The following is a 15,762-nucleotide window of genomic DNA, read 5'->3' as shown; positions in this document are numbered from 1 at the left end:
ATAAATGTGAGTTCATGCTCTTTCTCCTAAAGCCCTTCATTCTTTCATCAAACATGCTTGTTTTAAATTCATTGCTTTTTTCCACTGTATAAACTAGGTGGACCTAGACACTTACAGCAAGAATCTAAAGCATTTGGTTGTTATTAGAGTGATGATAGCTGACTCACACATGCAAAAAATTAAAGAAACCTTACAAATGTTCAAGTGATTTTTGTTTTGTTTTGTTTTGGGGCTATGGAGCACCAAACCACATCCTGTAGCATACATGGACCTTTTCCATTTTTTGTTTTTATTATGCAGTATCATTTAAGGCTAATAAAACAATCAAGGACAATATTTTTATTCTCTATTCCCAGCATTTTATTATTTTTTATTTAAATATAACATACTGTACATTGTTGATCAGCCTTTAAAAAAACAAAAACAAAAAACCCACCCTCTTTAACTTGATCAGGAGATCCCTCTTATGATAAAAGGAACTATAATACTCTGGGAAGACTGTCTGCAGCACAATTCTACCACAGTAAATACCAGAGCATGCCTATAGTGCAGGCCATCATTTTCCTTCAAGAATTTTTTATTTTTGTTAACCATCAGGAACCAACCATTCGTTCCACAGAATGGCTCCTGTCCCCATCTCTTCTCACTTCAGAAAAGTGATATTTTCTTTTCTTGGCCTCTGTGAGCAGCGATATGTTTTGCTAGAAGCTGTTTTAGTGTTTTGAAATCCTGTAATTATGAATGTTTACATATACACTCCCCTAAGTCATGTAAATGGCTCTGTGAAATGAGAACCTAGTTTGTACCATAGATGTTGTTAAAGTGGTTATCCAATACTATATTTGCTCAACCAAACATTTAATTTTTGTTGTGGGTGGTCCATTATACATTGTCATATGCAATTATTACTTTAAAAATTTAAATAAGAAAACCTCCCTCTTAATATGACAAGTTTTGCTATTCAGTCTCAATTACAAATTTAATTTTAACATCTGAAATTCTACTGTAGGTCGATTTTTTTTTAAATCTCATTCATCAACAAATAGGTTGGAAACCAAATACCATGAAATGCAATGTTAGCTACAAGCCAAAATGCTGTGCCTCAAATGCACTTTTTTTGTTATAAAACAGCCAACTTTTTTTGAGGAACAGGAAATACAATCTGACCGTTCTCTATGTTTTACATGTTATGGGAAAACTGCTGCTTTTTTTTTTTTTTTTTTTTAATACACAGCTAATACTTAAATAACGATTAACATTGGAAGTGCTGGTTAAGCATTGACTCAAATAAGTTATAGAAGATCACAATAACACCAGCCTTTCTACAGGTAAAACTTTAGTTAAAAAAAAAAAAAGACACATGTAGCAAAACTCTCCTTTGTATCAAAATACAGTTTCCAAACAATAAAAATAAAACCAACTTTTCCCCAACAATACTGAAGATAGAACTGCACATCAATATAATCTCATAGTTATCACTTAAAGTATTTAGAAAAAATATTATTATACTACTTCTTTTTCTCACTACGGACACTGCAGAGAGGTTTATGCATTTATTTAGTGGAATACAATGTGAAGACAGTGGTACATGTTGGCTGATGTACTGTTTTCTATTCATCTGCTCTAACAAAATGAATCTCAATACGGTTATATTGATGAGCTATCCATAGCTCTCTAAATTTACAGAAATAAGTAAAGCAAAAAACAAACCTTATATTCTTTTAGGTTGACCAGACTTCATAATAGGCTTAAACTCATTTGCTCAAATTAAGCCGTGGAAATAGTAACATTTCATAAAAAGTGCCTGATATTGTGTTTTTTGAGCATTCATTTATTGTGATGGATATGAAAGATATTCTAACTAGGGACACGGATGCTGTTCTTTAGCTGGCTCTCATAATGTTATATGCATTTGAACGTAGTCTCTGATAAATGCATGATCATGAATATCCTATTGTCTTTATTCAGGAAATGATCCCAATATATGTCTGCGACTCTTCAAGCTGTTAATGAGGACAATTTGGTTGAATTATGCAGGTTAACTGAATAAGGACTGCAGGACTATGCTCTTTTTGGACTCACTTTTCGGGAGCCAAATTCTGCTCTCAGGTGCTTCCAGCTCCACAGGATAATTCTGCTTGTATTTAAATGCATGCAATATTGCAATCTCATTAAAATCAATGGGCATGAGCCACATTTAGGAATTTTTCCAAAGACCACTAAAGGCAATGAAAAGATTCCCATTAACTGCAATGAATTTTGGATCAGACCCCTAAGTAAGACTATACATTAGTCCCAAATACAAATCAATGGGATCTGAATTACATACACATACACATCCCAAACACGAATACACCTGAGTACAGATGTGGCCCTCTCCATCCATTTCATACAAGCAACAAAACCCTCCTGACAATGTCTTTCTTGAAGTTTGTTCTTGAGTGATGGCAGGTAGGATTCACAAACATAAACATATCCAATGTGTGTGATAAATCTGAGCACTGCTCCAGGTCCTTTTGCTTCAGTGCAAAACAGTTTAGAAGAAAACAGATTGGACATATTCACTGCAATGCTGACTTGTCAGTTTCCTGTTCTCAGGCAGTCAGTAAGGTTTTGAAAGTTTACTCTATCAACCCCTGTGAGAAAAGCTGAAAAAAGGGGGAAAAATAAGGAAGCAACTGAGGAAATCATTTAAACCCAAAAAAGATATTTAACATCCTATTAAATAAATAACTTAGAGAGAAATAAAAAGGAATGAAGTTAGAATACACAGGCAAACCATACTATTCATTTTGTTAGAACAGTTTAACTCTAATATGCTTATATTTCTTAATCCTATCCATTCTTCCACGAGGCTACTCCAGAAACTTCTTTATTTGTGCATATGACCCAAGTGCTTCCAGTAAATGCTTGCGTGTTTAACTGTTCATTGGATCATTAGGCTTGAATGAGCAATGAAGGTCTTTGATATGAGTTAGTATTCCATAAATAACTTTCCCCGAAGATCATTCAACAGATTGTCTCACGTCCTGCAAGTTCTATCACAGAGATAAAAAAACATTATTCACACTGGGAATAGTTCCCATCCCATTTGATCCAGCTTGTATCTTGATTATAAGATATGACACAGAACTAATTAAAAGTCCTTCGTGTGCCAGCAATGAGCACAAAACCTTCAAAGGCTTCCCCCCCTTTTCAAACAAGCAGAGGTCTGCACTGTTTCTTTGCCTTTACTCTTCAAGAGGATTACCAAGTATACTTGACAAAAGAGCCTTTGGTTCAACTGCATCAATAAAACAGTTCCTTCATCTATGACATTACTACCATTGGAAGAAAGTGAGCTGAGGTGTTTTTCCTCCTTGTTTTCTGTCCTCTCTTTGTAGCTCCTCTTCCATTCAAGGCCACAAACATTTGTCTTCCATTGTGCTTCCAATTTAAGGATGCGTATGTGTTGTATCCATTTTCTTCTATTCTTTCCTTCAATTTACAATCGCTGTTAAACTCTTTCTGTAAAAAGAGAAAAATGAACTGGCCAGTTCAGAATGTAAAGACTTTTTAACAGTGTTGAGGATAAAATAATATCGTATACAATAATATCCTGAAGAATTTCAAAGTGCTTTACAAGTTTTCAACATAATCTAGATGATTATTATAAAATTATACAGTTTGCTTGTGGAAATATTTAACTGCATGCACATTATAACATGTCAGTTATGCTACAAAATAAAAATCTAACCGATTGGGCAATAAATAATTATATATAGTAATAAGAGTATATAATTCACCCACTAGTGACATGCAGCCACCTCTGGGACGGAACATGGCAGCAATACTACATCAGTTTCTTAGTTATAAGGTTTCTCTGTGTAGCAGTCATGGACTCATTCACCAAGTTGCACTTCTAAGCAAATGCAATCTTTGAAGTGTCTTGATCCAAGTTATTGGTAGCACATGTTAAATGAATCTATAAACTGTAAATTTTAAACAGTAAAGGCTCATTTAAACTAAAGTCCATTCATACCATTGTGGCATTGAAAAGGAGACTTTAAGTGGGTGCAAATCACTCTGGCAGTGTAAATGGATCTTAAAGTGGGTGTGAGGCCCCTTTAACATGCCAGAATGGTATAAAGGGCCTTACCATAAATAAGGATCAGGACCTGAAAGACTTCAGTGCCTGGCCCAATATCCATATTGTAAGAATGTTCACAGTGAACCTAACAAATTCTGCATACACACTTCCAAGGATGAATGGTTTCCATTTTTCAAGAAAATTGGTATCAGTTTGCTAGGAGAGGATGTAAAACATAAAAGGCAAGTATGTTGTCATGGGAGGCTAATTGTTTCTGTAATATTTACCATACACAGATCTGCTTTTCAGGAGTGATGACAAGAATGTCTTTAATAAACAAATAGCTTCCATATTGAAAAAAGGAAGCCATTTCAATAAAGCCACTTAAATACAAATTGGAAGTCTTTTGCAAGTAGGTCATTTGAAACCCTGCACATTGAAATGTGCAGTAAGACACAAAGCAGTATGTATTTCTGTAATTCCTACACTGCAGAAAGGAAGTTCTTATTTACAGGGAAGCCCACAAGAACCCTACAATGGAACATGTAAACATTGACAACCTGCCTACCTACCTACATATGGTAATTCTAAGGCACCTAGTCAAATGGCAAGACTAAAATTAAGAAGAAAGAATATGCTGAAATAATAAAGTGTTATTTATGGTACAAATAAGATTATTTTGAGATGCTTTAGACATTTTATTTCTGATTAATGTTGTTAGATACTTTGAGCATTTACAATGTAAAAACCAGCCCTGAATAAGCAGGAACATTTATATAGCAGATAGTTTAAGTGAGTCTTTAAAATAATTACATGGTTTCCAAGACATTTGAAGATACATAGAGGCAATATACGACAACTACTTTTTATACAATTCATATAAATCTTCATGACTTATTCCTGTAGATTTCCATTTTAAAAACTGATCAAGAGTTCATTATACTTAGATACAACTAAGAACTTTCAAACCCTGGCTTAATCTTTCACCTCTCCTCAGGTCTTTTCTACCCTTGAAGGGCTACAGCTGCATCGCTGCAGTACTTTAATGTACACACTACCTATGGGGACAGGAAGGGTTGTTCCACTAGTGTAGGTCATCCATCTTTCTGAGAGGTGGTAGCTAGGTTGATGGAAGAACTCTTCTGTAGACCTAGCGCTGTCTACACCAGGGGTTAGGTAGGCTTTACTACACTGCTCAAGGATATGGATTCTTCAGAGCCGTGAACGATGTAAGGATGATGGGTCAACCTAACCTTTTAGTGAAGACCAGGCCTCAGTTATAAACTACAGAAAACATACTTTTGTTTTCTTTGCACAGTTGACTGAATCAGTCACACTCAATTTGACTTTCAAAATGCTCTGAGTCGCAGTAGTAGTCCATTAGCAGAGTTATGTAAGCTTGGAAAAACATCTCCAGGGGATATACTCTCTCTTTCCCAAAATAGCTCTTTATATTCACCACATTTAGAAACCTAAAGACTGCTTGGATTTGCTTTAATATTCCATCATTTGCTTCAGTGGAGAAAAAAAGGCAAGTGGCCATTAACTTAAGCAACAGCTCTAAGCCACACTAATTCTCCTTCTGTCTGGTCAGTCCTGAATCCGATAAATAAATCAAATTAAAGAGCCCCGCCCCTTTGCCTGCTCATACTAGCTGTAAAAGACCAATCAAAAAGGCTGGCAAATATTTCTGATAAAAATAAAAATAACTCATTTGACTCCTTTTTCCCAGATGCAGAATTCTATTCTGATCCAAATTTTCATCCTAATTCACAGATGATAAAAAAGTTTTACTGGCATAAATTTGGCCATCAGACCCATTAGTGAATTATGCAGGCCATTCTAAACAAATGCCAGTGTCATGCTCTACCTGCAAGTTTATATATGGTCACTAGCCAATCAGGTCAAGATCATGTGGCCACTCAGGGAGCCACTCAGGCTGAGGAATCCTAGAAGATAGCCTACCCAAGTCTGAATTCCAAAGTAAGTCAAAGAGTTGGTGCAGTCGGATGCCCAGTGCTGCTTCCTGAGGACCCACCGGGCCTGGGTTCAAAACTGGAATTTGAGACCAGGGTCCTGACATGTACACTATAGATATATGTAGTATGTGTGTAAACTAGAGTTTAGTTCACCCATGGGGTTATATTACGTGTATCTGTGAAAATGATTGGTGATAATTCATATATTACCTATAAAAGATAGAATATGTGTTTGTAAGTACAGGTTTATCCAACTCTGATTAACCAAAGTTTGATTATGTTCCTGAGGATGTGATTATCCCCCTCTCTACTGTATTCTTGTGCGATAATTAGTGTTGCCCCTTTAAAGCTGGTGAATCTGAAAAGCTGACCAGTATGCTGTCCAGTGCACTCTAGAGTAGGGAACCTAGTGTACAGCCTTTAAATACCTTCCACGCTGCTGCTCCATCATCTGAAACCCCTGTTTATGAGGTTTCAGATGCTTCCCCCAAAATTATTGACAAACAGGATTGTACTGTAGACAGGAAAGAATAAAATACCTTTAAATTTTTAATTTTTTTTAGATTCTCCCCAAAGTGTCTGCAGTTTTCATGCTGTGTTGGCTGCTACTTAGTGGGAGACCTGACCGGACCAGACACCAGAATAGGCCATTTCAATGACGAATGCCAGCAGCCACTGCCAAACTTTAGCCTAATGAACAAACCATGGTGAGCTGGTTTATGAGAGCCTGAAATTTTGATGAAGAACTCCTTGAAGCTCTAATTACTAGAAAATTACAGATAACTGAGCTAGTCAGTAGGGGGGAACTATGGTTATGACTCCTGCAGTCCATTTTGAAAACAAACGCAACATACTTACAGAGCCATAGACTTTTCCTTTCTTGTTCATGGCTAAATAATAGTTGCTGTTAATCGATTTAACAGCCACAACTCCAATTTCCACAGATGTTATCTCCAATATGCCTAAAATACAAAAATGAAATAAAATAAATCAATAAATGAGAGGCTCAGCTCAAAGACTTTTAATCATTTCATTAAAGAAAGTGATCTGCCTATTATAGAAAAAAGAGATCAAATTTAAAATGAATCCCTTCAAATCCTGCTAAAATCCAGTTAATATTCAGAACCAACCAACAAGCTTTAGTAACATTCCTCTCCAAATCACTACAAGAGAATATACAAACATTGTTTCAATTATCATGTTTCCTTTGCTAACCCCGCATTTAAAACCCCCATAAAATACTTAAACAGTTCCACTCTTAGCATAGATTTCACTAAAAGTTATCAGAAGAGACATCTGAACCACAGCATTAAATTAAATCTATAGCATATGTCAATAGAATGTCAGATTTGCCCCAATCTTCAAAAACAGTGGTAAACTATTTATTCCTTGTAGGACATTTAGATAAACTAAATCTCTCAGCTGCATTGAGCTGATAAATTCATTTTTGGCAAGTGTGTTGACATTCTGGGATATAGTAAGACTAACCTTGACGTCCACATTATCTTGGGATGGCAGAGAAACACTCTGCTCTGTTTGTAATAAATGTGATTAGCATTTTTTTTGTTCAAGAAGAAAGCTTTCTGGGATACTGAATGGCTCAAAGGACCAGTAATGGGATACAGAGTCTTTTATCTTTAGGTTATTTTAATCCATATTGGGTTGTGAGTGTGACAAGTCACTGCCCCATGTGTGATGTTGGTGGTTCCTGTTAATATTAGGCAAGTCTCAATATCAACAAAACCACTACAAAAATGTCATTCTGCAGTGTCAGTAGCAGGCCAGAGGGGATGAAGATGGAGCTAAAACTGACCGTGTCCACATTGGGATTAATATCTTGTTTAGGAGCCATATTTAAATTCAGGTTAAATATAGCTCATGTTAAACTGGTTTTAACATGCTAAAATAGTGGCCTGCCTATACTAGTGCTCATCAAGTTGATACAACCAGAAAAACTGCATGAGTGGAGCAATGGTTGGAAATTTTAGGAATAACAAATCCTAGGCCTTCTACACTGGCCAAGCAACCTTAGGAACAAATTTAGTTGGAACCAGGTTTCAGCAAGTTTTCTACAGTGATGAGCTGCCAACATTTGAAGCAACGGGAACCCACAACAATTTCCCTCCAAGCTTGTGATAAACCTTGTGTGCAAGGGGTGCAAGTGCTCTCAGAAATAAGGGGTGGGGTGCTGGGGAATCCATTTGTTTTCCCAATCCCCTAAAAATTCCGTATTATAATCACAACTAGGGAAGAAAACATAACTAGGCATTCACTGCATTAGCTGGAAATGTTTATTTTTTTGTCCTTAAAAAACATATTGAGAACATTAAGACTATAGAACCTAATTTATCTCAGTCTGAAGTGGGGCTTGGCATGGAGACCTTATGTGAAGAGCATCCTTTCCTGGGCCTTTCTTTGATAATTGTGCTACATACAGGGAAAAGCCCATTGTGAGTGGGGTACATTGGTGGGGTGATACTAGGAAGCTTGCAGTAATGCTATTTGGTCTGTAGTAAAGGAATTCTGCCTCTAGCATGGAGGAAATCTGTTGTTTGGGCCATGCATATTAAAAGCATTATGAATCTATGTATGAGAGAACTATCAGGTAATTTTTAATGTTGAACAAGCTGGTGTTAATATTTATCAAAAATAAAGAAAAACAACAAATGGACCCAGTCAATATTATGGAATATTTTTTCTCACTGAAGGATAAGTGGCTTCACCGGTGTATCCAGCAGCCACAGAAGTGAGTGAGGGCTTTCCATTGACCTGTTAGGAGTTGGATTTTGTACTAACAACCTGCCACAACTAGCCTGATCCTGCTGTTCCTGAATGCACAAAAGTCTAATTGACTTTAATAATAGCCACAAGCAGGAAATAATGGTGGAATCAGGCCCTTCCAAATTTCCTTTCTGAAAATGAAAGGCCATTTTTGAAGCAGAAAGAAGAATTAGAAATTTTCCAGTTTCTCTGTCTTGTCCACGTTGAGAGTTACAAACTATCCTTTGGTCTCTGTTTTTTGTTTATTTAAATTACTCTGTTTATCAAATCTCTTATTACAAATTTGGGGTGATAACAGATATGTGTGACTCAAATCTATAACTATAATAAAATATAAACCCTGACAGGCATGAACAATTGAAGCGGTCCATATTATTGGAAACTTTGAAATAGCCCTCTTCCTTCTGCCATAAGTCTTGTGAGTTCACATTTTCCCCTGCAATAAGATAAATCATCGTGGTGCGGGATAATGTAGATTACAGAATTCTGTAATCTAAAAGAACTCCATTATGGTGAAATGAGCCTGATTATCTACTGAAGTCTACATTAATCTCCCCTGAGAACCTAAACACTTATAGTGTGAGTAAACACTGAATGAAGATGCAATGAATAGTGGTGCAGATCCACTGCCAGTGAGGAGCAGGGAAAGAGGTTTACAATAATATCCAGATCTCAACTCTCTCATCTCCAAAGGCAGGAAAAATAGTAAAAGTAGGGACCCATTGGGAATCTGGAGCTTCCTGACTAGTTCCAGTCAGGAAAAGACATGGGCAGTCAGATCAGTGAAAGCTTATGATATCTCAGTCAACATTAACATACACATGCTTTAGGGGATCCCTTGACTGTAAAGTCAGCTTGAGGTATAACTTGAGTGTTGCCCCCAACTGATTCCCATTCACATAGACAAATCTCTAGCTTGAATTAGGTGGTACTTTAAACTCAAACTAGCTGGCCTATCGGGGATGCTGCTGATGTTTGAGCTAGTGATGGCTACTCTGTGCTGGCAACCCAATCACTGAGTGTTGTTTTTGATGTGGCCACTCTCCCTCGAGCCAGGCTAATGAGAGGTGTTAAACCAAGGTCTGTTCTATACTTAAAACTTAGATTGACATGGCTGCAGCACTCACAGGTGTGAAAAATCCGCACCCCTAAATGCTATAGCTATGCAAACCTAACCCCAACTATAGATTCAGCTAAGTCAATGGAAGAATGCTTCCATCAGCCTAGCTACCATCGCTCGGGGAGGTGGAGTTCCTACAGCAATGGAAGAAACTCCTTCCACTGCTCTAGTCTGTGTCTTAACTACAGGATTGCCCTATGCCACTCTAGTGCCCATAGTGTAAACATGGCTTAACTCTATAGTGAAGATGTACCTTTTGGTAGCATAGCGAAAGGGAAATAAGGACAGGACAGGAGTGAGGAGCTCCCAAGTTCTAATTCTAACTCTGCTACTAAGTTACAGTGGAGGCTACATTGTGTCATTTCACCTTTCCATACCCTGGATTCCTCACCTGTAAAATGGGGCAATAATACTTATTTACTAACCACAGAGGAGAGTTTGAGAATTAATTAATTAGGGCCAGATCCTCAGATGACCTAACCCAGTGTAGCTCCATTGACTTAAGTGGAGTTAAAGCAATTTACACCAGCTGAGGATCTGGTCTTTAATGTTTACGCAGCTCTTTTGAGATTTATTGACATGTTCACCTGTCACACTCATATAGCTTCAGAGTTTCTCTTTGGCTTTCCTACAAGAGCATTCTACGAAGAACAGCAGCTTTCTAGTTTCACTCCCCTGTTGGCCATTCACCTCCCTGAAAGTACTCCAGCTCAGAAACAAGCATCACTAAATGGAGGGACTGTAGATGACAACCCTTGGGTGGGGTGAATATGTGGTGGGAGTACTCCCTTTGCCAGCTGCTCCCTTTTTCTGTGTGAAAGTTATGTTTTTGCTCTTTCCATGCCAGACAGTGATGGGGAGAACACAGACCATTATTTATAAGGAAATTTTAAACTGCTGTAATTCCTAGTGTGGTTCAAATAAAACCAGGTTGGATCCATTTCTAACAAAAAAAGAATCTACATTAGCATTTCAAGGGACTTTATTAATAAAGATATGTCAATATTGATTAAACTGAATTATATTTTGTCATATTATACTTGTAAGACTTGCAACATGTTAAAATAAAATGTCATTCTATTGACCAATATAGTATCACTTTTCAATATAACATATTTGTGAAATTTTCAAGTGCAGTTTGAAACTGGATAGTATATTGCTCAAGTACAAAATTGGAATTGAATTAGCCAGTCCTGTTTTGCACTTGAATGATGCACAATATATTGTACGTTGATACGGTGCTTTGATGCATACAGTGCAATAAACCATACTCAGTATAACATCAAATACAACAGATTTTTCTGGTAAACTGTGGTCATAATCTCACACTCCATTTTATCCTCATTGATAGAGCAGAAACTAACTCATCAGGATGAATGTTATTGCACTGGAATTAGTTTGACTGTACCCAGTAATGCTTGCCTAAAATGTGGCTGGGTACTTCTGAACTATTATCAGTTTCTTCTCATCACCATTGATACAGGATTTATTCTCACTGAGACAGTATGTTTGAAAAACTTGGAAGCATGGATAGAAAACATGATTTATGTCCCAAATGATAACTTCATAAATTCTCATCTGCACAGTCTTTCTGGAGATTTCAGCGGCGATTCATGTTTGAAATTAATCCTATGTTCTTAATTTACTCCCAGGTGGGTAACATCAACCAAATTCTGTGCTTACTTCCCGCCCCCCATTGCCAATACAACCCTGGAAACTACAATAGAGCTGCACACTAGGTCTGTTCAGAATTTGACTCTACTAGATCACACTGCCTCTTTCCCTATGCAATTTGGCCTAATTTATAGTCTCTTCTTTAGAGAAGTTATGTTTCAGGGCCCTGATTGAAAGTCCATATAAGGCAATGGAATCTTCCCATTTATTCTGTGATACAGCCATAGGCATAATAAAATTTAGATGAGACCACCAATTCGTTTGACATAGGTCACAAAACAGCCACATATTGACTTTCAGAAATGATGAGCCTGGAATGGATTCAAACCAATGGCCTTTGCTAAAAAGATGAAAATATCTACATACAAGTACTAGTCACTTAAGTCATTGTGTCATAAGCTGGCCTGGGTAAGAAAGAAACAGATTCTTACAGTAGAACATCCCAATTTAAAGTTCTTTTCACCATCTAATGAAAATAACTCTTTGTTTTGAGACTGAAAAGGGAAATATTTGTGGCAAAATACATTATGGATCAACTTCCCATTTGGGTCAACCATTATTCCATGCATTTATACAATGCCCAGCACAATGTCTGGGGCTTGTAGGCACTACTGCGATATAAATAATGATACTACATCCAGGGCTTGCAGGATTAGACCCTATATGGTGCAGAAGTTTCATATTCCACAAGTACAATAAGCTTCATCATGGCAGATAAACAGACTGTGGCATTTTCATGGCTTAGTCTTTTAATTTCTACAAAACATGTAAAGTGGAAATTATTTTGTGTATAATTTGCCTTCATAATAACCACTATGAAAAACTAATGAAGCTATTTTGGGGAATCTCAGTAGTAGTTGCTCAATTCAATTTTATGTCTTGTAGGAATTTGGAAAGAAAAAGAAAAAAATCTTTGTGGCCTCCATTATGGTTTTAAAACAGATATCAGACTATTATTTTACAGTCATAACTCTATAAACTGCAACAATTACAACTAATCCCATTTGACCACATCCACTGTAACAGCGTGGTTTTCAATACCCAAATCATTTCCAACTCGTTATAATTAGAAACATTCACAATATCAACTTGAGATGTGCCCTGTAGCCATGCATGTGCTCACTTTACAGTTCCCAAAGGCTAGAAACCTATTCTCCATAGGAACCAAATATATTTACCTTAAATAAACTGTATTTTTATAGTTTATACAAGTGTTCATTATACAAATGACAAGGCAAGAGAAGAATGGCTGGCCATCTCACACTACACAGAGGAATTGTAAAAAATAGCACTTATATGGTTTTGTATTGCTATTTGCAAACTTCTTGCATCTTATAAAAGTGCTGGGCATCTGAACTGAAAATATTTACAGAAAATCTTTGGGCGAGTGTGGAATTTAATCACACGATTCCTTAGGAAATAGTTCAGTATTTTTTGTGATTAATAAAGTATCTGATACTTTATCAAGACACTACTGCACTAATAATTGAATGCAGCTAAGAGAGTTCTGGATGTATCAGTCAAAAAGGATTATAAGACTCCAGGACGTCTTTCTTTGAGGTGTAGGATGCCAATCATTCTTCTGTTGCCTTGTCATTTGTATAATAAGCACCTGTAAAATCTCTAAAACTGCAGTTTGTGTGTCTGTAAACCTAGACTTCCAGAATAATTCCACCTTCCATTGCCTGCCCCCCAATTCTGAGCCCTCCACCTACTCTTTTGATGGTGATCTCTTATGTTTCCTATCTGTTCTCTCCCCATAGGTATTGCCTCCCTGTTCCTGTAATGATCTTGGGGTTCATTACACAACAGACCAGTGAATGAGACAGGAATAAAACTTCTATTCCCCCACTTCCAGGATGCATCTCAAAATTCCTGTATTCATAATACTGTCCCTTATGAGGGAGCCTCTATAAATTATAGTCTTGCACAAACAATCCTTACATCTTTCATCCTAAAAATCCAACTAGCTCACTATAAACAACTAACAACTGTTTAATAACACATACATTAAATTCTCAACCTGACTAGTACATTTCCGTAAACTACAATTCATATACCTAACGTGTCAACTATCTAGAGAGGAGAGGTTTACCAGCACAACTCTCTGGAGTGAGTCTTTACCACTCTCTTTCTTCAAATACCCCATTCTCCAGGCCGGTTAGAAAGTCCCTGAGTCTTTCAGGATACTTGATCTCCCTCTCTGATCTTCTCAGCATCAGCCTTTCATCAGAGTCTGAGTTGTTGTCTTGCTCCTTGCCAGTTTCTCCTTTGTCCATTGATAAATGATCAGTTGGTTAGTAAATGACAGAGTCCACATCTACTGTCAGTGTTTTGGAACTTTCTGGGATTACTCTTAGATATCTTCAATTACAGCTAAATGTATCCCCTTGGTCTGTCTGAACTCCATAAGACCTTGGATTCAGCTGTTCTTTAATGGTACCCCTTTGGCGCCAAGTTTTACAGGCATGATTCCTCAGGGACACTCTATCACCTGGGTTAAGAGATGGGAGATCACAGGCCCTTTTGTCAAAATAATATTTCTGCATCTATTTCTGATTTTTTTTCATCTTCCATATGGTTTTGTTGTCATTAGATTTCAGTAAATTATAGGGATTGATAAATTAGATCAGATCCTTCTTTCCATTAACAACTGAGCTGGAGAAAAGCCAATGCAGCTTTATAGAAATCACTTCTGCTGTCGAATGTCTTTTTCATAAGGTCCTTCACCACCAGGAAACTCCTTTCCACAAATCCATTTGATTGGGGGTAATTTGGACTTGATGTTTTGTGATGAAAACCAATCAATGGCAAAGTGCCTAAAATCTGTGCTGGAAAATTGTGGCCCATTATTGTTAAAGATTGCATCTGGAATTCCATGTCTGAAAAGTATTCCCTTCATGCTGGCTATTACTGACTTAGTACTAGTACTGTGTAGTGAGCAAATTGCTGGATACAGAGACTAATTTTCTGGGACTATTAAATAATCCTTTGATTGCCAGATAAATAAGTCGGTGCCTACCTTCTCATAAGCTTTTGTGGAACTGCATGAGGTCTCAGAGGCTCTGCCTGTTGACATGGCTTGTATTTCAAGCATTAAAAGCAGTTTCCTATCACAATAGCAATGTCATGATTGATCCGCAGCCAATATATCACTTCTCGTGTCCATTGTTTGCATTTCTCAATTCCTAAATGACACTTTTGAATATTCCACAGCATTTCTTTCCAGCGGCTTATTTGTATTACAACCTTGCTGAACCTGAAAATCATCCCATCTATCATAGTAAGTTCATGTTGCAGTTTCAATAGTCTCTTATTTTTGGATAGCAATTGCTTATTTCTTCAGGTCACCCTTGAATTATCTCTTCTTTAAGGATCCCCAGTGATTCATCTTTCTCTGTTTCTCCTCTTATTTGTTGCAGTTTTTCATTAGCTACAGGAATTGACTTACAATCAGATCTACGTAGGCTTGCATCTCTATCTCTACAGTCTTCTCTGGTTTTGTAGTGGAATCATTGCTCTGGAAAGTGCATCTGCAGGTGAATTTACCAGGCGTATAGGTTATAATCAAATCATACTTTTGCAGTTTTATCATCATTCTTCGAATCCTTAAGGTACAGTCATTTAGCAGTTTGCCAAATAATTCTAACAGGGGCTTGTGGTCCATTTCAATATCTACAGTCTAGCCATAAATACATTGATTAAATCTCTCATAGGCAAACAATATTCCTAAAAGCTCCTTCTCAACGTGTGCATATCTGGTTTCCTCATCAGTCAGTGATTTTGATGCATACTCCACTGGTTGCCAACAATCATTGTGTTTCTGTAAAATTACTGCACCTAACCCAGACTGTGAAGCATCTGCTAAAATTCCAATAGGCCTGCTTGGAGTGTAGAACTTCAACATGGGCTCTTGTATCAGTTGTTGTCTCAAAACTTCCCATGATTCCTCCTGTTCTGAATCCTAGTACTATTCATTTTTATTTTCTAGGAGTTTCCTCAAAGTTGCTGCTTTTGTAGATAGATTAGGTATGAATTTTCCAAGATAATTAACCATTCTCAGGAACTGCTGGACATCTTTGACTGGGATGTGGCTTCACATCTGTGATCCCCCCCTTCCACATGACCGTATGTACCCA

General features: G+C 37.1%; 1 protein-coding gene across 2 annotated transcripts in view; it reads right to left on the bottom strand.

Annotated features, from left to right (window-relative positions):
* Nucleotides 1–342: 342 nt before the first annotated feature.
* The window catches only part of FGF10 (fibroblast growth factor 10), a 90,909-nt gene continuing 75,489 nt past the window's right edge, over nt 343–15,762 (bottom strand). For both annotated transcript variants that reach the window (XM_054031284.1, XM_054031283.1), the window contains 2 exons: nt 6,907–7,010; nt 343–3,507 (listed from right to left, as the gene is read on the bottom strand). In XM_054031284.1, coding sequence (XP_053887259.1) covers nt 3,310–3,507; nt 6,907–7,010 — 302 coding nt within the window. In that variant the 3' untranslated portion in view covers nt 343–3,309. The remainder of the gene's footprint in view (nt 3,508–6,906; nt 7,011–15,762) is intronic.

This window comes from Malaclemys terrapin, chromosome 6 (assembly GCF_027887155.1).
Source record: "Malaclemys terrapin pileata isolate rMalTer1 chromosome 6, rMalTer1.hap1, whole genome shotgun sequence".
Classification (NCBI taxonomy): Eukaryota; Metazoa; Chordata; order Testudines; family Emydidae; genus Malaclemys; species Malaclemys terrapin.
This window is presented reverse-complemented; position numbering and strand designations above follow the sequence as displayed.